Source organism: Balaenoptera physalus, assembly GCF_965194825.1.
Source record: "Balaenoptera physalus genome assembly, chromosome: 7".
NCBI lineage: Eukaryota > Metazoa > Chordata > Mammalia > Artiodactyla > Balaenopteridae > Balaenoptera > Balaenoptera physalus.
The window spans coordinates 70,047,039-70,069,960 of record NC_138886.1 but is presented as its reverse complement, the minus strand read 5'-3'; the positions used below and the strand labels follow the sequence as shown (position 1 = coordinate 70,069,960).

Here is a 22,922-nt window from a genome sequence, read left to right as displayed (position 1 = left end):
AACATGGTAAATATTGACAGATATAAGCCACATAAATACAAGCTCTTTGGAGTCCTCAATGACTAAAGTAGTCCCGAGACCAAAAAGTTTGAGGACCACTGAATTACGCATTTAATTCTAACACTGAGCAATAGATTACTATTATCATCCCTCCTTTACAGATGAGACGGAAGCACAGAAGTTAGGCGACTTGCTTACTGCCACAGAGTAAGAGCTGAAACCCAAGGAGTCTGAGCTCTTCACCTGTACCTTCTTCTTACCTGTGTTCTTTCTAGAAATGAATAGAAAACACAGGGCTCAGCAGAACCCATTAACTCTTTTGGGGACACCAGAACGGGATTTAGAATGTTCTAGTGACAATCTTCTGAATGGCACTTTAGAAACCCAAGTGAATAACACAGCAACTTTTAGCTCTAGGTACCCCGAAGTAAATTATATTAATTCGAACAATGTAACATGAATATAACAAGTTGTAATAAATTACATGAATGTAATAATTATGATAATAAGTTATTACTGAGTACTTGCCTTGGGTCAGGCACTTTCCCAGCAACTTAACATGGACTAAGCTATTTAACTCTCAAAACAACCCTAATAGGTAGGCGCTATTATCTCCCTTTTATAGATCAGGAAACCGAGGCAGAGAGAGGTTATGACACTTCACCAATGTCACGTTGCTAGTAAATGAGAGACTGGCTTTCATACCGGGGCAGTGAGGCTCCAGAGTCCACTCTCTCAAGCATTTCCTTATACTGCTTATCCTTGCTTAAAACAAACTAATCTCCAAAACGCCGCTATTCCAAATATTCTAACAGTGCCTCTCAAACCTTAGGATGAACCACAGTCACGGGGAGGGACTGTTAAAACACACACCACTGGGCCTCCCTCCAGGGTTTCTGATTGAGTAGGTCTGGAGTGAGACTCCAGAATTTTCATTTCTCATCACTTGCCAGGCTGATGTTGTGGGTCCGTCGGCCACAGTTTGAGAATCACAGCTACACCATGCAGAGGATTCAAGGATTCAACTTAACAGGCCAACCTGCCATATAGTGAAATAAATGATAAGATGACCACCCACGATGTGAGGGCTCACAGTCCTCTAGACCGCTGGTATTACCTGGTACGCAGGGATGCCATTTGAATAAGTAGGTCCCATGGGGATGTACTTATTCTAAAAAATTATTCATTTTTTATCTGCAATTCAAATTTAACAAGGTATCTTGTATTATATTCTAAATCTGGCAACTTTACTCTTATGCTACTTTTTGCTTATTCATCCTTTGATTCGGTATGGGTCTGAGAGGTACTTGTTAATTATCTTGTGTCAGTGATAATAGTGTTTGTTTTTCAATCAGCCACCTTTCTTCATTCCAAAAGGATAAGTATCAGGTGAAGGAAAATAAATGCGCCTACCATGCACCAGAAAGTTCTTTGGTCAGAATATTTCCGTTCTTGTGGATTTTGTATTGAAGATGTCCTGTACTTATTTTTGCTCATCAGTAACACTAAAATGTTCTTGACGAAGTGGGATTAATTAGGTTAAAAAGTTATTCATTCATCTATCCATTTATATACTACTACATATCCAACCGTACTAGGCTGGACATGAGACCCCACGGTGAAAAAGATAGTTTCCTGAAATTAGCCAGTAACAAACAAATATGAAGCAAAGCTAGCTTCAGCCAAAAGGATACTATAATCATCTCAATTGTAATTTCCACCTCAATAATAAAAAAACACATAGATATGTTATTACCTCAGTAATCTGGGCAACCCGATTGGCTTCATCGTCTGTCATTTCCGAGAGGCATTTTGCTACACTGATATACAGCTCTAGATCATTTCTCTGGTAAAGAAAAATCCAAAGCATGTCAAAATACAGTGTAAAAAAACACGTATATTCTCAATGTTCTGACAAAATCATTAGATTTGCTTATCTCCACGAACAGCAGCTGATGAGATTTTAATTTTAACCAAGCCAAAACTCGTGGCCAATTTTTATCATTTAAAAAACATCTTTCCTGTTATTGCATGTATTTTGTTTGACTGTACTTTTTTCTCCTTATCAGAACCCATCATTCCGAATGGATTTTTAACTTCTTTGTACAACTACATTTCAGAAGTCTGTTGGGGGAGAGGCAAGGCTAGTATTAAGTCACTTGATGTAAACAGTGGGTTGGACAATATGCCCAAGGACTCCCCAGGTGTAAAGTATAAGGGTTTCTTTTTTTTTATTTTTTAAATTTACTTATTTATGGCTCCGTTGGGTCTTTCTTGCTGCGCCAGGGCTTTCTCTAGTTGCAGCAAGCGGGAGCTACTCTTCGTTGCAGTGGCTTCTCTTGTTGCGGAGCACGGGCTCTAGGTGTGTGGGCTTCAGTAGTTGTGGCTCACAGGCTCCAGAGCGCAGGCTCAGTGGTTGTGGCACACGGGCTTAGCTGTTCCACGACATGTGGGATCTTCCCGGACCAGGGCTTGAACCCATGTCCCCTGCATTGGCAGGCGGATTCTTAACCACTGCGCCACCAGGGAAGTCCAAGTGTAAGGATTTCTGAACGTGCTCATCTTCTACAGGCATTTGGTAAAAGGCCTAAGAGCAAACTTCCTGGTGCCGCACTGGTTAACCTGCTTCTGAGCGTGCTCAAAACTTTGGTTCTAAATATTCAACCTCAATTTAGACCTTGGAAGCAAACATTCTTAGTGAAGAATGTGGTTATTTCTTGCTAGCCTTCCCACCACATTCTTAAAACATATACCTCCCTGCTTTGCCAAAAGGCTTTAAAAAATCCCAAACATAAATTGTCAGGAATGTAAATATTTTTGTTCCTCACCCGAATCTTATTTGGCAGAAGGTCAAAAATTTTCCCAGTAGCTTTGCTAAGCAGACTCCAGAGGTGGTAGGCAGGGCTGGGCTGTTTCATGGCCTGGCTCAGACCCTGTAAGGCACTCGGGCATAACTCAGGTTTGTAGAGTGGGGAAGCTGCTTTAAAAACTGTCACCATTAAGCTTTCAACAAAACCCACGATCTGTTCATCAGAGACGTGTTTTATCCACGAAGGCACAGATAGCAGGAGGTATTTCTTGATATTCAGCTGAAAGCAAAACAGAAGAGGTCAGATGTAAACAGGCAAGTCTGGGTTTATAACGCTCAAAACCTCTAGGTCATCACCATGTTTGAAAGATAAAAGGTTCAGGTGAAAGATAAAAAGTTCAGGTTGTTTCCTAAACCCTCATTTCCCCACAGCTTCATGGTCCAATGGACCACCGATGCATGTAATTTTAGCGGCTGCGGTGACTCCTGATCCAGGGTGACTCATGTGGATATATGGTATCTGCCAATCCATCTGTGAACTACTCAGCTTAAACCTTGGATCTCTTCAGCGAGGGGAATAAAATGCTACTTCTAAAAGAACATGACAGTTGCTATTCAGTCTTAAACGGTCACATTCTCCAGCAAGAAAAGCTCCTGAAGATGAAGGCTCAACTGCTGGAAATCAACTAAACAGAATATCTAATATTATTCATTTCTTCTTCTGAGGAAGAATAAAGAAATAATGAGGGGAACTGGCATTCTGGGGCCATTTCTGAGCAAAGAAGAACCAGCCGAGCATGTGGAACTGACCATAGCATCTTAGAGTTCAGGAGAGCTAAGAAGGGGCATAGTTAATGATAGCTGTGAGCCACAGACTTTGAGAAAGCAGGCTTCAAAAATTCTTAGAAACATTAAGTATGATACTAAAGGAGCAGCAATCTAAAAGAAGTGCTTTAAAAAATAAAATCTGACAAAAACCAGTAAATTTCAAAAAAAGATCAATGTAGCTTCATGAGTTACAGAAGATTTCACATTAAAAAACATGCCATTTCAGATCATTTTTTAAATGAGCAGGTACATAATTAAAAAAATGAATTTACAAACTTAATTTGTTAATTAACAAAGATAATAAGAAAGGTTCCTAATCAAGGACAAATGCAAAAAAAAAAAAAAATAGGACAGATCTAAAAGAGAAATGGAAGGATAACTAAAACCTAGAAAAATGTCTGAGATCAAAAAAACAGGCTGTTAGAATTATACATGATTCTAAAGGAAGGAAGCATTAACAGAACAGTGTTCAAGACACAGGCTTTTGAGTCAGCCGGACTCTTCCATTTATTTGCTATGTAAACTTTGCTTAACCTCCATTTGTCTCAGTTTATCAACCTATAAAATGGAAATAAAATCTACTTCTCAGAAGTGAAATAAGCCAGGCACAAAAGATATAATAGTGTACAATTCCATTCTAAAGAATTTCTAAAGTTTATATGAAATTTATATGAAAGTTCTTTAAAAAAGGCAAAATTATAGAGACGAAAAGAACAGTGGTAGCCTGAGTCTGAGATTGGGAGTGGGGATTAACTATAAGTAGGCACGATGGAACTTTTTGGGGTGATGGAAATATTATTGGTGATGGATGAAAATATATAAATGTACTAAGACTCATCAAATTATACACTTAAAATAGCCATATTTTATGGAATATAAATTATAACTCAATAGAGCTGTAAAAAAAAAAAAATTGGCCTGTCAGGGTTGAAGAGAGATTAAATCTGATGTCTGAAAGTACTCATTGAGTGCTTACCAGTAGCAGGTACATAACAAGTGCTCATTAAGTGGTACTAAATGGGAGCTGTTTGGAGTAGACAGGTAATAACAGCTGATGGAAAGGATGCAGACCTCAGTAACACTGACCTTCAATTAAAAAGAATCAGATATAGGAAAGCTTAAAAAAAAAAAGTACAGAGTAGAGACTAAAGCCAAAAGACTGAGGAAATAATAAGAGGGTTTTGCACTATCCTCAAAGAATTAAAGCCTCCTAGAATAGAAGAATAACAAAGAGGAGATCATTTAGCTTATAATTAATTGGTAAACCTCCAAGGAATCATGGAATGTGGTTTTTTTTTTGGTCCTACCTTGAAATGTACCCAAAATTAAACATCTTTACTAATTTCACCTCTTTAAATAATCTCACCCTAATCTTCCTACCTACGCTTAGTCTATACCCTGGAAGGTGCTGGCCCCCTCTATCATAAATACCAGGCTAGATCACTTCTCCCTCAGCACTTTACTCAAGCTGAACACCATTGGCAGAGATGTTCTACTCTCTCCACATACACCTTCCCACTTACATCCCCTTGTGTCTCTAACTTGATGCCTAATGAAATCCTACCAAGCCTTCAAGGCTCGCCTTAATTGCTGCCTTTCTATAAAAGGGAGGGATCATTTATCCAGTGCATGTGGATTTGCCTTTCTTTTAATACCCGCTGAAACGACTGCATGTCATATAAACAAACCCAGGTTCCAATAACTCTACAACTTTCTACCTGTATGGTCTTGAGAAAGGAATTTTAATATCTCTGATCATCACTGTCCCTTTTTCTTGTAATAAATGGTAGCTGAAAGCGTGAATGGTGATGGCTATGGCAGAGTTCTGTGTCCCACAATTTTCCAATTTGCTGTCCAGCTATTGTCAAGCCCTCACTCTTTGTGAAATCCCATTTGTCCCCTCTTGACTTTGAGAGCTCACACACAAATGAATGTTGATCTCCCCCAAAAGAACCATATCCTCCTGTTGCTCAACATCCTTAATTACTACATACACTCAGACCATGGATCAGTGGCGGCATCACCCACATTCCCAACAGTGCAGCTACGTTCTGGGATGACTGAGCCTGGGTCACCATAATTTCAAGACACAGTTGCTGAATCTCTTCACCTGAAAGAGAAGAAAGGAAAAAAATATGTGTATTATAGCTGCTTCTCTTAACTCATATTCAGTCTTCAATGTCTGAAATCAGACATCTAAAGGTAAAAGAACTTGTGTGTGATGTCTAAAGGTAATGGAACTTCAGCAAACCATAAGGTATTTCAAGAGACGTTTTTAGTTACAAAGCAAAAGAAACATACCCACTGTATCAGAGGCCTGAGTCTTGGAACTGGCAAGGATCTTGAAATAGCTCAGGAAAGTTCTCTTATTACTTGTCTAGTTCTCTAGACAAACCTAAACACTCGCATACTATTAAAAATTTGAGAAAATTCTAGCTAAAATTCTATAGTTTCTGTTTTTCTCTCCTCTCCATCTTACGTTCAGCATATAGACAAATCTGGAAGGACTTAGAGATGTATCCACATTTTCTAGTGACCCAGTCTTTTTGAGCCTGATCCCAGTCGGCAGATGCATCTTCCCAAACAGGCCTTTTCTTCTTTTTACTAAAACACCAACATCTTCAATATAGCACACAAAAGCAGGGGAGGGGCAGGGGAACATATTTTTTCTGGAAGCATAGTATGGTGAGATCATATCTTATATAGGATTAGGTTCAAATGAAAGCGTTCAAATGAAAATTGTGTTCAGTCAAAATAATCTTTGATTATCCCTTAAACTGTACATAAATTATAGTATACAAATCTTTTTTTATATCATATGTAAGTAAGCACCTACTATAAAAGAGCACTCATGGCAAATACACACATACAATTCATAGCACTGTTAAAGTTGTTCTCCCTCTTTTTTTTTTTTTTTTTTTTGGAGGTGGTGGGGGGCAAATACATGCAGCTAAATTTGCCTATGCTAATACTCTAACTCCATAACAGAGGTTGCTATGGACAAACTGAGGTGTGCATTCCCTTTGCCTCTCACCACAAAGTACCTGTGGTAAACAGAATAATGGCCTCCAAAGATGCCTATATCTAATCCCCAGAACTTGTGAATATGTTCCCTTGTATGGCAAAGGAACTTTGCAGATGTGATTAAGGTTTAAAGACCTTGAGATAAGGAGATTATCCTCGATTATTCAAATAGACCCATTAATCACATGAACCCTTAAATATGGAAAACCTTTCCTGTCTTCAGAGAACCAGAAAGATGACAGCATGAGAGGTCTTCAGCCCTCTGTTGTTTGCTTTGAAGATGGAGAAAGGGGGCCACAAGCCAAGGAGTATGGGCATCCTCTAGAAGCTGGAAAAGGAAGGGGAATGGATTCTCCCTGTCTTAGTCTGTTTGGACTGTTATAACAAAACACTACAGACTGGGTAGTTTATAAACAACAGGAATTTATTTCTCACAGTTCTGGTGGCTGGAAGTCCAAGACCAGGGTGCCAACATGGTTGGGTTCCAGTGAAAGCCCTTTTCTAGGTTGCAGACTGCTGATTTCTTGCTGTGTCCTCACATTGTGGAAGGGACTGGGGAGCTCTGTGGGGCCTCTTTTATAAGGGCACTAATCCCATTCATGGGGCTCCACCCTCATTACCTAATCACCCTCAAAGGCCCCACCCTCTAATACCAACACATTGAGGTTTAGGTTCTCAACATATGAATTTTCAGGGAACACAAACATTCAGGCCACATCACTCCCCTGGGCAAGTAGGAAGGAATGCTGTTCTGCTGATATCTTGATTTTAGCCCAGTGAGAACCATGTTGGACTTCTGACCTACAGAACTATAAGATAATAAATTTGTGTTGTTTCAAGCCACTAAGTCTGTGGTAATTTGTTACAGCAGTAATAGAAAACTAATACAGCATCCCATAGGGCATTTCCTTGAAACCTGGAGTTCTGAAAATACAGCTTGATAACCATCAAACCAGGCTTTCTGGGACCTGCACCACACACCCAGCGACATGCACCATCTCAGTCGAGTATTGTTTTGATGAGTACATCTGGTCTGTGTCTTCAAACCTCCTCCCCCTCCCCCTCAGCTATTTAGAAAGTGATGCAATGAAAATAACCCAGCTGTCCCATCCAAGAAGACAAACCTCAAGTACCCAGACGTCCATCCAGTCACTACCAATTGTGACACACAATCTAATTTTCTATTCAGGTCACATCCTAAAAGCAGAGTCTGAAGACCTAAAAACATGATATTTACCAAAGTTTAGCCTCATAAGTGGAGAGAGGAGTGCAGCCCAGTTCACAGGAGGATACTGGTAGCTTTCTCCAACAGTTGCTATGGGTTTCATCACAACTTTGAGAAGGGAAGGAGGCACAGATTCGGGACCTGCAAGAGAAAGGAAAAAAATAATAAAACACCTCAATAGCATCATGAAACTGGAACATGCCAACTTTCCCTCCTTTCTACTAGTTTCAAAGGATTTGGTATCACAGCTTCAATTGTGTTCAACCTTTCAATTCTGTGCCCTTAAAGTCAACCCCATTTGCTAGAAACTTTGCTCCCTCTGTTCTTCTCTCTCTTATTTGTCTCCAGTCTTTCCCTCTTGTCTGGATAGGAATATTCCACATTGCTACTTAACTCTCTTCCATGCTCTCTCATGTCTTTTCATCGAGCTTCCTACAAAGAGTAACTTACTCTACATTATTGCCTTATTGCTCACTCACTCCTTAACCCACTTCCAGAAGAGGGGACAATTACTGCCACTCAGGTCCATCTCCTTCTCAGGAGAATTGGTTACCTTCAGTCCCTGTGGCTCTAAATGGTACATTCTGTCCCATGTGATCCCTGCTTCTTCTTCTCCTCAGCCTGTGCCATGGCTGACTGCTCCACAAATGAGCACCAGATGTAACAGCTAATCCATAGGTTAACCAGCTATCTGTGACATAGCACCATGTTCTTTTCTTTTTATTTTTTTTTTCAGGTGGGAGGTAATTTGAAATTGAAAAAATGAGACACTCTAGCAGTTCTGAGTGCAGCCATAAGGTGAAGCCAGGGTTGGAGTAGCCATTGAGGGTCATATAGAAGTGAAGTTACAAGGAGGTCAGAAATGATGTATGAAAAAGTAGCAGACCAAGAAGGAGAAGTAACTGCAGCAGCAGGATCAACATAAGCAGCAGAAGGGAAATCAGCATTAGCAGAAAGAGAAGCAGAATCAGGGAAAGGAAAAGCATCAGCAGGAAAAGGAAAAGCAGGGGTGGAATCAGCAGATAAAGCAGCAGCAGCAGACTCCAAAACAGGGGAAAGCAGAGATGGGGGCAGAGTCAGCAAAAGGAAAAACAGCTGCAGAAAGGAGAAGCATGGGAAAAGGGAAAACACAGGAAAAAGGAGAAGCACAGGAAAAAAGGAGAAGCAGAGGCAGAATCAGCAGACCCTGAAAAGCGGGGAAGCAGAAGTGGGGGCAAAGTCAGCAAAAGGAAAAAAAGCTGCAGAAAGGAGAAGCATGGGAAAATGGGAAACACAGTAAAAAAGGAGAAGCACAGTAAAAAAAGGAGAAGCAGAGGCAGAATCAGCAGACCCTGAAGAGCGGGGAAGCAGAAGCGGGGGCAGAGTCAGCAAAAGGAAAAACAGCTGCAGAAAGGAGAAGCACGGGAAAAGGAGAAGGAGGGGCAGAAAAAGTAGCAGAATCAGCAGACCCTGAAAAGTGAGGAAGCAGAAGTCGGGGCAGAGCCAGCAAAAGAAAAAACAGCTGCAGAAATAAGAAGCATGGAAAAAGGAGAAGCACAGGAGAAAGGAGAAGCAGAGTCAGAAAAAGCAGTAGAAAAGTAGAAGAATCAGCAGATGCTGAAAATAGGGAAGGAGAAGTGAGTGGAGAGTCAGCAAAAGGAAAAACAGCTGCAGAAAGGAGAAGCACAGGAAAAGAAGAAGCAGAGGCAGAAAAAGCAGCAGAATCTGCAGACCCTGAAAAGTGGGGAAGCAGGAGCGGGGGCAGGGTCAGCAAAAGGAAAAACAGCCATAGAAAGGAGAAGCAGAGGCAGAAAAAGTAACAGAATCAGCGGACTCTGAAAAAGGGAGAAGCAGAGGTAGGTCAGAGTCAGCAAAAGGAAAAACAGCTACAAAAAGGAGGAGCACAGGAAAAAGGAGAAGCACATGCAGAGTCAGCAAGAAAAGTAGAACAATTAGTAGGAGCTGAAAAACAGGGAGAAGCAGAACCAGAAGCAGAGTCAATAAAAGGTCAAACAGTCAAGAAAGGAGAAGCATAGGGAAAGGGAAAAGGAGAAACATATAAAATGGGCAAAGAGTTTGAAGACATTTTCCCAAAGATGGTACACAAATGGCAAAAAAGATATGAAAAGATGTTCAACATTACTAATCATCAGAGAAACGCAAATCAAAACCACAATAAGATATCACCTCATAGCCATTAGGATGGCTACTATTTAAAAAAAAAAAAAAGAATAGAAAAAAATAAGTGTTGGTGAGGATGTAGAGAAATTGGAACCCTTGTGAACTTCTGGTGGGATTATAAAATAGAAGAACTGTTATGGAAAACAGTATGATGGCTCCTCAAAAAATTAAAAATAGACCTACCTTATGACCTAGCAATCCCACTTCCAAAAGAACTGAAAGTAGAGTTTCGATGAGATATTTGCATGCCCATGTTTGTAGCAGTACTATTTTTTTTTTGACAGTAAAAGTTACTTTATTTTTTATTTTCTTGTTTTGTTTTCAAAATTATATAATAATTTATTCATAGTTCAAAAAGCAGAAAAATCATTATTTTTTATGCAAATGCAGCATATTATAACTCTCCGTTCTACTACACCTTATTTTTCTCACTTATTGATGTGTCTTAGAGCCCTTCCCTATTAGTATCTTTTTTTATATACAGCAGGTTATTATTAGTCATAAATTTAATACACATCAGTGTATACAGGTCAATCCCAATCTCCCAATTCATCCCACCCCACCCCCACCCACCCCAACCCCCACGCCACTTTCCCCCCCTTGGTGTCCATACGTTTGTTCTCTACATCTGTGTTTCAATCTCTGCCCTGCAAACTGGTTTATCTGTACCATTTTTCTAGGTTCCACATATATGCGTTAATATACGATATTTGTTTTTCTCTTTCTGCCTTACATCACTCTGTATGACAGTCTCTAGATCCATCCATGTCTCAACAAATGACCCACTTTCGTTCCTTTTTATGGCTGAGTAATATTCCATTATATATATGTACCACATCTTCTTTATCCATTCGTCTGTCGATGGGCATTTAGGTTGCTTCCATGACCTGGCTATTGTAAATAGTGCTGCAATGAACATTGGGGTGCACGTGTCTTTTTGAATTGTGGTTTTCTCTGGGTATATGCCCAGTAGTGAGATTGCTGGGCCATATGGTAATTCTATTTTTAGTTTTTTAAGGAACCTCCATACTGTTCTCCATAGTGGCTGTTACCAGTTTCCATTCCCACCAACAGTGCAAGAGGGTTCCCTTTTCTCCACACCCTCTCCAGCATTTGTTGTTTGTAGATTTTCTGATGAAGCCCATTCTAACTGGTGTGAGGTGATACCTCATTGTCGTTTTGATTTGCATTTCTCTAATAATTAGTGATGTTGAGCAGCTTTTCATGTGCTTCTTGGCCATCTGTATGTCTTCTTTGGAGAAATGTCTATTTAGGTCTTCTGCCCATTTTTGGATTGGGTTGTTTGTTTCTTTAATATTGAGCTGCATGAGCTGTTTATATATTTTGGAGATTAATCCTTTGTCCGTTAATTTGTTTGCAAATATTTTCTCCCATTCTGAGGGTTGTCTTTTCGTCTTGTTTATGGTTTCCTTTGCTGTGCAAAGGCTTTTAAGTTTCATTAGGTCCCATTTGTTTATTTTTGTTTTTATTTCCATTACTCTAGGAGGTGGATCAAAAAAGATCTTGATGTGATTTATGTCAAAGAGTGTTCTTCCTATGTTTTCCTCTAAGAGTTTTATAGTGTCCAGTCTTACATTTAGGTCTCGAATCCATTTTGAGTTTATTTTGTGTATGGTGTTAGGGAGTGTTCTAATTTCATTCTTTTACATGTAGCTGTCCAGTTTTCCCAGCACCACTTATTGAAGAGACTGTCTTTTCTCCATTGTATATCCTTGCCTCCTTTGTCATAGATTAGTTGACCATAGGTGCGTGGGTTTACCTCTGGGCTTTCTATCTTGTTCCATTAATCTATGTTTCTGTTTTTGTGCAAGTACCATATTGTCTTGATTACTGTAGCTTTGTAGAATAGTCTGAAGTCAGGGAGTCTGATTCCTCCAGCTCCATTTTTTTGCCTCAAGACTGCTTTGGCTATTCGGGGTCTTTTGTGTCTCCATACATATTTTAAGATTTTTTGTTCTAGTTCCATAAAAAAATGCCATTGGTAATTTGATAGGGATTGCATTGAATCTGTAGATTGCTTTGGGTAGTATAGTCGTTTTCACAATATTGATTCTTCCAATCCAAGAACATGGTATATCTCTCCATCTGTTGGTATCATCTTTAATTTCTTTCATCAGTGTCTTATAGTTTTCTGCATACAGGTCTTTTGTCTCCCTAGGTAGGTTTATGCCTAGGTATTTTATTCTTTTTGTTGCAATGGTAAATGGGAGTGTTTCCTTACTTTCTCTTTCAGATTTTTCATCATTAGTGTATAGGAATGCAAGAGACTTCTGTGCATTAATTTTGTATCCTGCAACTTTACCAAATTTATTGATTAGCTCTAGTAGTTTTCTGTTGGCATCTTTAGTATTCTCTATGTATAGTATCATGTCATCTGCAAACAGTGACAGTTTTACTTCTTCTTTTCCAATCTGTGTTCCTTTTATTTCTTTTTCTTCTCTGATTGCCAAGGCTAGGACTTCCAAAACTATGTTGAATAATAGCAGTGAGAGTGGATATCCTTGTCTTGTTCCTGATCTTAGAGGAAATGCTTTCAGTTTTTCACCATTGAGAATGATGTTTGCTGTGGGTTTGTCGTATATGGCCTTTATTATGTTGAGGTAGGTTCCCTCTTTGCCCACTTTCTGGAGAGTTTTTATCATAAATGGGTGTTGAATTTTGTCAGAAGCTTTTTTCTGCATCTATTGAGATGATCATATGGTTTTTATTCTTCAATTTGTTAATACAGTATATCACATTGATTGATTTGCGTATACTGAAGAATCCTTGCATCCCTGGGATAAATCCCACTTGATCATGGTGTATGATCCTTTTAATGTGCTGCTGGATTCTGTTTGCTAGTATTCTGTTGAGGATTTTTGCACCTATATTCATCAGTGATATTGGTCTGTAATTTTATTTTTTTGTAGTATCTTTGTCTGGTTTTGGTATCAGGGTGATGGTGGCCTCATAGAATGAGTTTGGAAGTGTTCCTTCCTCTGCAATATTTGGAAGAGTTTGAGAAGGATAGGTGTTAGCTCTTCTCTAAATGTTTGATAGAATTCACCTGTGAAGCCATCTGGTCCTGGACTTTTGTTTGTTGGAAGATTTTTAATCACAGTTTCAATTTCATTACCTGTAATTGGTCTGTTCATATTTTCTATTTCTTCCTGGTTCAGTCTTGGAAGGTTATACCTTTCTAAGAATTTGTCCATTTCTTCCAGGTTGTCCATTTTATTGGCATAGAGTTGCTTGTAGTAGTCTCTTAGGATGCTTTGTATTTCTGCGGTGTCCATTGTAACCTCTCCTTTTTCATTTCTAATTTTATTGATTTGAGTCCTCTCCCTCTTTTTCTTGATGAGTCTGGCTAATGGTTTATCAATTTTGTTTATCTTCTCAAAGAACCAGCTTTTAGTTTTATTGTTCTTTGCTATTGTTTCCTTTATTTCTATTTCCTTTATTTCTGCTCTGATCTTTATGATTTCTTTCCTTCTGCTAACTTTGGGTTTTGTTTGTTCTTCTTTCTCTAGTTCCTTTAGGTGTAAGGTTAGATTATTTATTTGAGATTATTCTTCTTTCTTGAGGTAGGCTTGTATAGCTATAAACTTCCCTCTTAGAACTGCTCTTGCTGCATCCCACAGGTTTTGGATTGTCAAGTTTTCATTGTCATTTTTCTCTAGGTATTTTTTTTATTTCCTCTTTGATTTCTTCAGTGATCTCTTGGTTATTTAGTAACGAGTGTTTAGTGTCCATATGTTTGTGTTTTTTACTTTTCCCCTGTAATTCATTTCTAATCTCATAGCACTGTGGTCAGAAAAGATGCTTGATATGATTTCAATTTTCTTAAATTTACTGAGGCTTGATTTGTGACCCAAGATGTGATCTATCCTGGAGAATGTTCCTTGCGCACTTGAGAAGAAACTGTAATCTGCTGTTTTGGATGGAATGTCCTATAAATATCAATTAAATTTATCTGGTCTATTGTGTCATTTAAAGCTTCTGTTTCCTTGTTTATTTTCATTTTGGATGATCTGGCCATTGGTGTAAGTGAGGTGTTAAAGTCCCCCACTATTATTGTGTTACTGTCGATTTCCTCTTTTACAGCTGTTAGCAGTTGCCTTATGTATTGATGTGGTCCTATGTTGGGTGCATATATATTTATAACTGTTATATCTTCTTCTTGGATTAATCCCTTGATCATTATGTAGTGTGTTTCCTTGTCTCTTGTAACATTCTTTATTTTAAAGTCTATTTTATCTGATATGAGTATTGCTACTCCAGCTTTCTTTTGATTTCCATTTGCATGGAATATCTTTTTCCATCCCCTCATTTTCAGTCTGTATGTGTCCCTAGGTCTGAAGTGGGTCTCTTGCAGACAGCATATATATGGGTCTTGTTTTTGTATCCATTCAGCAAGCCTGTGGCTTTTGGTTGGAGCATTTAATCCATTCACGTTTAAGGTAATTATCGATATGTATGTTCCTGTGACCATTTTCTTAATTGTTTTGGGTTTGTTTTTGTAGGTCCTTTTCTCCTCTTCTGTTTCCCACTTAGAGAAGTTCCTTTAGCATTTGTTGTAGACCTGGTTTGGTGGTGCTGAATTCTCTTAGCTTTTGCTCGTCTGTAAAGCTTTTGATTTCTCCATTGAATCTGAATGAGATCTTTGTCAGGTAGAGTAATCTTGGTTGTAGGTTCTTCCCTTTCATCACTTTAAGTATATCATGCCACTCCCTTCTGGCTTGTAGAGTTTCTGCTGAGAAATCAGCTGTTAACCTTATGGGAGTTCCCTTGTATGTTATTTGTCATTTTTCCCTTGCTGCTTTCACTAATTTTTCTTTGTCTTTAATTTTTGCCAATTTGATTACTATGTGCCTCAGCGTGTTTCTCCTTGGGTTTATCCTGTATGGGACTTGTTGCGCTTCCTGGACTTGGGTGGCTATTTCTTTTCCCATGTTTGGGAAGTTTTCGACTATAATTTCTTCAAATATTTTCTCGGGCCCTTTCTCTCTCTCTTCTCCTTCTGGGACCCCTATAATGTGAATGTTGTTGCATTTAATGTTGTCCCTGAGGTCTCTTAGGCTGTCTTCATTTCTTTTCATTATTTTTACTTTATTCTGTTCAGCAGCAGTGAATTCCACCATTCTGTCTTCCAGGTCACTTATCCATTCTTCTGCCTCAGTTATTCTGCAATTTATTCCTTCTAGTGTAGTTTTAATTTCAGTTATTGTATTGTTCATCTCTGTTTGTTTGTTCTTTAATTCTTCTAGGTCTTTGTTAAACATTTCTTGCATCTTCTCGATCTTTGCCTCCATTGTTTTTCCGAGGTCCTAGATCATCTTCACTATCATTATTCTGAATTCTTTTTCTGGAAGGTTGCCTATCTCCACTTCATTTAGTTGTTTTTCTGGGGTTTTATCTTGTTCCTTCATCTGGTACATAGCCCTCTGCCTTTTCATCTTGTCTATCTTTCTGTGAATGTGGTTTTTGTTCCACAGGCTGCAGGATTGTAGTTCTCCTTGCTTCTGCTGTCTGCCCTCTGGTGGATGAGGCTATCTAAGAGGCTTGTGCAGGTTTCCTGATGGGAGAGACTGGTGGTGGGTAGAGCTGGGTGTTGCTCTGGTGGGTAGAGCTCAGTAAAACTTTAATCCGCTTGACTGCTGATGGGTGGGGCTGGGTTCCCTCCCTGTTGGTTGTTTGGCCTGAGGCAACCCAACACTGGAGCCTACCTGGGCTCTTTGGTGGAACTAATGGCAGACTCTGGGAGGGCTCACGCCAAGGAGTACTTCCCAGAACTTCTGCTGCCAGTGTCCTTGTCCCCGTGGTGAGCCACAGCCCCCCCCCCCGCCTCTGCAGGAGACCCTCCAACACTAGCAGGTAGGTCTGGTTCAGTCTCCCCTGGGTTCACTGCTCCTTCCCCTGGGTCCCGATGCACACACTACTTTGTGTGTGCCCTCCAAGAGTGGAGTCTCTGTTTCCCCCAGTCCTGTCGAAGTCCTGCAAACAAATCCCACTAGCCTTCAATGTCTGATTCTCTAGGAATTCCTCCTCCTGTTGCTGGACACCCAGGTTGGGAAGCCTGACGTGGGGCTCAGAACCTTCACTCCAGTGGGTGGACTTCTGTGGTATAAGTGTTTGTCAGTCTGTGAGTCACCCACCCAGCAGTTATGGGATTTGATTTTGCTGTGATTGCGCCCCTCCTACTGTCTCATTGTGGCTTCTCCTTTGTCTTTGGATGTGGGGTATCTTTTTTGGTGCGTTCCAGTATCCTCCTGTCAATGATTGTCCAGCAGCTAGTTGTGATTCTGGTGTTCTCACAAGAGGGAGTGAGAGCACGTCCTTCTACTCTGCCATCTTGGTTCAGCTCCTCCGTAGCAGTACTATTCACAATAGTCAAGAGCAACCCAAATGTCCATTGATGGATAAATGGATAAACAAAATGTGATATATACATAGAATGGAACAGTATTCAACTTTAAAAAGAAAAGAAATCCTGTTATATGCTACATGTCCTCAACCTTGAGGACACTGTGCTAAGTGAGATAAACCAGTCACAAAAAGACAAATACTGTATGATTCCACTTATACCTGGCATCTAAAATAGTCAAATTAATAGATATGGAAAGTAGGATCGTGGTTACCACGGGTCAGGGAAGGGAGAAAGGGTAGGTATTTGCTTAGTGGGTACAAAGTTTCAGTTTTGCAAGATGAAAAAGTTCCGGAGATTAGTTTCACAATGATGTGAATATACTTAACACTATGTAAATGTATACTTAAAAATGGTTACGATGGTAAATTTTATGTTATATGTTTTTTATAATTTAAAAAAAGTTTTAAAAAAAGGAGAGACTTTTGGTTTCCAGTTCTGCATGTAAGGAGCTTGGATTTTACCACTCTGGTATAAAAGTAAAAAGCTGAACAGACTGAAGAATCAACAACTCTTCTTAGATCCTTAAGAAAGGGAAGAACACAGGGCAAACTGCTGCCTCTAAGACTAGAGAGACAGACAAATGAATACAGGGAGTCATGGCTTATCAGAGCAGAGACTCATGAGTGGATGCTGCAGGAACAGTGCTGGGGTAAGAAAATCTGAACTACAATTGATGCAATGCTGGAGGCTCTGTGTGGACAGATCTATGCCCACAAATTTGATAACCTAGATGAAATTAACCAATTCTTTGAAAGACACAATCTGCCAAAATTCATACAAGAAGATACAAACAATCTGAATAGAACTACATCTATTTAAAAACTGAATCAATAATTAATAACCTTCCAAAAGAGAAAGCAACAGGCCCAGATGGGTTCACTGGTGAACTCTACCAAACATTTAAAGAAGAAATTATACCAATTCTCTTTAATCTCTTTCAGAAGATAAAAGCAGAGGGAATACTACATAACTCATTCCATGAGGATGGCATTACCCTAATAGCAAAACCAGACTAAGACATAAGAAAACTACAGATATTTCTTATGAACATAGATGCAAAAATCTTCAAGAAAATATTAGCAAATTAAATCCAACAATGTATAAAAAGAATTATACACCACAACCAAGTAGAACTTATCCCAGGTATGCAAGGCTGGTTCAACATTTGGAAATCAATTAATGTAATCTATCACATCAGGAGGCTAAAGAAGAAAAATCATATGAATATATATCAACAAATGCAGAAAAAGCATTTGACAAAATCCAGCACCCATTCATGATAAAAACTGTCAGTAAACTAGGAATAGAGGGGAACTTCATCAACTGGATAAAGCATATCTATAGGAAAAAAACCTTCATCAACTAGATAAAGCATATCTATTTTAAAAAACAGCTAACATCATACTTATTGATGAAAAACTAGAGGCTTTCTTACTAGGATTAGGAACAAGGCAAGGATGTCTCTTCTCACCATGGCATTTCAATATTATATTGGAAGACCTAGCTTACAGAATAAGACAAGAAAATTAAATAACATGTATACTGATTGGGAAGGAAGATGCAAGTAAGCAAGATTAGAAATGAAAGTGATGACATTTCTATCAACCTTACAGAAATAAAAAGGATTATAAGAGAAAACTACGAAGAAGTTGTGTGCAACAAATTGGATAATCTAGATGAAATGGACAAATTCCTAAAAACACACAAATTACCAAAACCAACTCAAGAACAAATAGAAAATATGAACAGACCTATAACAAGTAAAGAGACTGAATCAGTAATCAAAGACCTCCCAACAAAGAAAATTCAGAACCAGATGGTTTCCCTGGTGAATTCTACCAAACACTTAAAGAAGAATTAACACCAATCCTTCTCAGTTTCTTCCAAAAAACAGAAGAGGAGGGAATACTTCTTAGCTCATTCTATGGGACCAGCATTAGCCTGATACCAAAGCTAGACGAAGACAACACAATAAAAGAAGACTACAAACCACTCTTTGTTACGTATATAGATGTGTAAATTCTCAACAAAACACTAGTAAACTGAATCCAAGGGCATATTAAAAGGATTATACATGATGACCATGCAGGATTTATCCCAGGAATAAAAGTGTCATACAACATAAGAAAATCAATAATATATACCACATTAACAGAATGAAGGGAGGAAAAACATATGATCATCTCAATTGACACAGAGAGCTTTTGATAAAATCCAACATTCTTTCATGACAAAAAAATACTCAGAAAATTAGGAAAAGAATGGAATTATCTTAATATGATAAAGCACATTTGTGAAAAAACCCACAGTGAAAATCATACTCAATGGTGCAGGACTGTAATCTTTTCCTCTACAATCAGGAACAAGATAAGGATGCTCACTGTCACCACTTTGTATTGGATGTTCTAGCCAGAGCCATTAGGCAAGAAAAAGAAATAAAAGGCATCCAGATTGGAAAGGAAAAAGTAAAGCTATCTCTATTTGTAGATGACATGATCCTACACACAGAAAAAGAGAAGTTAGTGAAGTTACAGGGTATAAGATCAACAAGCAAAAATTAGTTGTGTTTTTATATCCCAGCAATGAATAATCTGAAAAGGAAATTAAGAAACAATTCCACATGCAATAGTCCCAAAAGAATAAAATATCAGGAAATAAATTTAACCAAGGTAAAAGACACACACACTGAAACTACAAAACATTGCTGAAAGAAGTAAAAGAAAATCTAAATAAATGGAAAGACATCTTGAGTTCATGGATTGAAATATTTAATATTGTTAAGATGATACTACTCAAAGCTATCTACAGATTCAACACAATACCTATCAAAATTTCAACAACCTTTTTTGCAGAAATGGAAAAGTTGATTCTCAAATTTATATGAAATTGCAAGGGGGCCCAAATAGTCAAAACAATCTTGAAAAAGAAAAATTTAAAGGACTCACCCATACCAATTTCAAAACTTACTACAGAGCTACAATAATCAAAACAGTGTGGTACTGGCAAATATAAGGATAGACATATAACAAATGGAATAGAATTGGGAGGCCAGAAATAAACCCAAACATTTATGGTCAACTGATTTTTGACAAGGGTCCTAAGACCACTCAATAGGAGAAAGAAGGGTCTCTTCAACAAATGGTGCTGGGACAACTAGGTATCCAGATGTAAATAATGAGGCTGGATCCCTACCTAACACCACATACAAAACTTAACTTAAAATGGGTCAATGACAATATAAGAATTAAACTGTAAAACTCTTAGAAGAAAACATAGAGGTAAGTCTTCATGACCTTTGATTTGGCAATGGATTATTAGGTATGACCAAAAATATGAGCAACAAAAGGAAAAAAGATGAATTGGACTTTGTCAGTGTTAAAAACGTGTGTGTCCAAGGATATTATCAACAAATTGATAAGACAACCTAGAGAATGCAAGAAAACATTTGCAAATTGTATATATGATAAGGGTCCAGTATCCAGAATACACAAATAATTCTTACAATTAAACAACAAAAAGACAATCTAATTTTTAAAATGATCAAAGGACTTGAACAGATAATTCTCCGAAGAAGATATACCAACAAGTAGTTGAAGGTGCTTAACCTCATTAGTCATTAGGGAAACACAAATCAGAACCAAGTGATCACTTCACATTCAATAGGATGATAATAATAATGATAATGATAATAATAATAATGGAGAAAGAACAAATGTTGGCAAGGATGTGGAGGAATTGGAACCCTCATACATTGCTAGTAGGAATATAAAATGGTGCAGCCACTGTGGAAAAACAGTTTGGCAGTTCCTCAAAAAACTATACGGAATTACTGTATGACAGAGCAATTCCACCCCTTGGTACATACCCAAAAGAATTGAAAACTGGTATTCAAACAAAAACTTGTACACAAATCTCCATAGCAGCACCACTCATAATGGCCAAAAGGTAGAAACAACCCAAATGCCCATCAACTGATGAATGGATAAATAAAATGCATATCCATGCACTGGAATATTATTCAGTCATAAAAAAGGAACTAAATATTGATACTTGCCACAACATGGATGAACGTTGACAACATTATGCTAAGCGAAAGAAGCCCATCACAAAAGGCCATATGGCATATGATGCCATTTAAATGAAATATGCAGAATAGGCAAATCCACAGAGACGGAAAGCAGATTTTGGCTGTTAGGGGCTGGGGGAAATGGGGGAATGGAAGCAACTGCTCAGGGAGTACAAGGTTTCCTTTTGGGGTGATGAAAATGTTCTGGAACTAGACAGTGGCCTAATATTGTGAATGTACTAAATGCCACTGAATTGTACACTTTAAAATGGTTAAAATGATAAATTTTATGTGATGTGTATTTTACACACACACTCACACACACACACACACACAAGCACAAGAAGAAGAGAAAGGGATGAAGCAGTCTTTGATAAGAAAAGCAGAATCCATGGAAGAGACTGATACAGTGCAGCCCTGGGCAGGTAGACAGAAAGCAAGGTGAAGTCTTGATGCCTGGTATCTTTCTGCTCCTGATACTCTGAGGGTTGAGAATAGTTTCTGTCCTTAGATTTCTGGGAAACCTATGAATCCTTACAGTAAATACTGAGTCACTTGAAGCGAGTCATTGTTTTCTGTAATAAGAAGCACCCTAATATAATTGCTATCACTGCCTAAGCTCATTTACTCATAATTTCACAGACTACTTATGTGTTGATGACTAGTAAACCCATACTTCTAATGCAGGACTTTCTCTGATGTTTCTACAGCTATCTCAAGAATCAGCATATTTTCTTAGGTAGCCACCAACAAACCTACCTCCTTACCGTTGCCTCTGCCAACTTGGGAAAGTATAATAAAACTAGTTGTGTGTCTTCCAGTGCTGTTTCTCTCCCCTCCAACCAACACTTTTTTGCTTTTTGAAAATGTTAAAAGCTCAACACACCTGCCACTCTTTTATGCTGTGTTACCAGTAACTGAAGCTTTATTTCTATTCCACCTTGTAATGTAGTACTAGGAGTATAGGACATATTATCAGGGAGTTAACCATTGCTATTACAAGTAGAAGAATTTCTGACCAAAAAAGTAAATATATTCATAAACACATTCATTTATTCAACTGAGTATCTATTAGCTACCAGACAGTGGAGACAGTGTTGAACAGGGCAGAAGAGGTCACCATGCTCAAGGAGCTTATACTCTCTAGTGAGAGGACAAACAGACAAGGAAAAATCAGATGTGATAAAAATTAAAATGCTGTGATAGGAATTAACTGGTTGGGTATTCACATAACTCTATACTGATTATCCACATGTGGCAGCTGTCCACACACAAAGTTGGCTGCAAATTGGAGTCTTTGATTTCACAAAACAACAACGACAACAAAACTTAAGCTGCTTTTGGGGGGCCTTTTGGCTCACGATTCATAGAAATAGCCTAATGAACTGGCAGATAGTATAGTAAATATCTGGGCATAGAATTACTCTTCACTGGGCTTCCCTGGTGGTGCAGTGGTTAAGAATCCGCCTGCCAATGCAGAGGACACAGGTTCAAGCCCTGGTCCGGGAAGATCCCACATGCAACGGAGCAACTAAGCCTGTGCACCACAACTACTGAGCCTGCGCTCTAGAGCTCACGAGCCACAATTACTGAAGCCTGTGTGCCTAGAGCTAGGGCTCCGCAACAAGAGAAGCCACCGCAATGAGAAGCCCTCACACTGCAATGAAGACCCAACACAGCCAAAAATAAATAAATAAATTTATAAAAATAATGTTCTATATTCTAGAAATGCCATTACCAGGTAGGAAAAGCTTATTATTCTAAAAAAAAAAAAAAAAAAAAAAAAGAATTACTCTTCACTCCTATTAAGGACATAAATCCAATTCTATATTGGAAATCTTTAATTCATAAGCAGATTTCTATTAAATTTTTTTTCTCAGATCAAGTGTTTTTAAAACTATATAAAATTACATTCCAGGTCCTTCTATAGAATTCACTGCAGAAAACTTGCAGTTTCCAGAGGATCTAGAGAATCAGGAAAGACATTCAACCTGTCCTCTAATACCAGGACCCAATATAAAATATGGCCATTTTCTAGATCCTTTATTGCTTAGACAACAAGCTCTCTCTTGACAGGACAACAGAACTTTCACTAGTAACTGCACTTCACTATCTAAACACTTTACATGTTGCTTCCATACTCTTTAGAACTGACCTAATTAATATACAAGCAAGTGTCAGAAACAAGGAGAACTTGTAAAATGGAGCAGACGGGCGAAAATCAAGTAAGTGCTATAATGCAATACATTTTCCACTTTTTAAAAAAGCAGAGAATCAGTATGGACTAGCATAGCTAGAATCACACAAGATTTTCCACTATATTTGCAGGGAACTAATTCTGAAACTAACTGGAATGAAAGAAATTATAGCAGCTGTTAGGAAT

The 22,922-nt window shown here is 38.5% G+C and overlaps 2 protein-coding genes across 3 annotated transcripts in view; one reads left to right on the top strand and one right to left on the bottom strand.

Annotated features, from left to right (window-relative positions):
- The window catches only part of FOCAD (focadhesin), a 309,592-nt gene that overhangs the window by 13,054 nt on the left and 273,616 nt on the right, over window positions 1–22,922 (bottom strand). Inside the window, exons 36-39 of the mRNA XM_082470463.1 lie at window positions 7,899–8,027; window positions 5,632–5,747; window positions 2,829–3,089; window positions 1,757–1,846 (exon numbers count right to left, since the gene is read on the bottom strand). Of these exons, the coding sequence (XP_082326589.1) occupies window positions 1,757–1,846; window positions 2,829–3,089; window positions 5,632–5,747; window positions 7,899–8,027 (596 nt within the window). The remainder of the gene's footprint in view (window positions 1–1,756; window positions 1,847–2,828; window positions 3,090–5,631; window positions 5,748–7,898; window positions 8,028–22,922) is intronic.
- The window catches only part of HACD4 (3-hydroxyacyl-CoA dehydratase 4), a 104,056-nt gene that overhangs the window by 69,963 nt on the left and 11,171 nt on the right, over window positions 1–22,922 (top strand). The window lies entirely within an intron of this gene.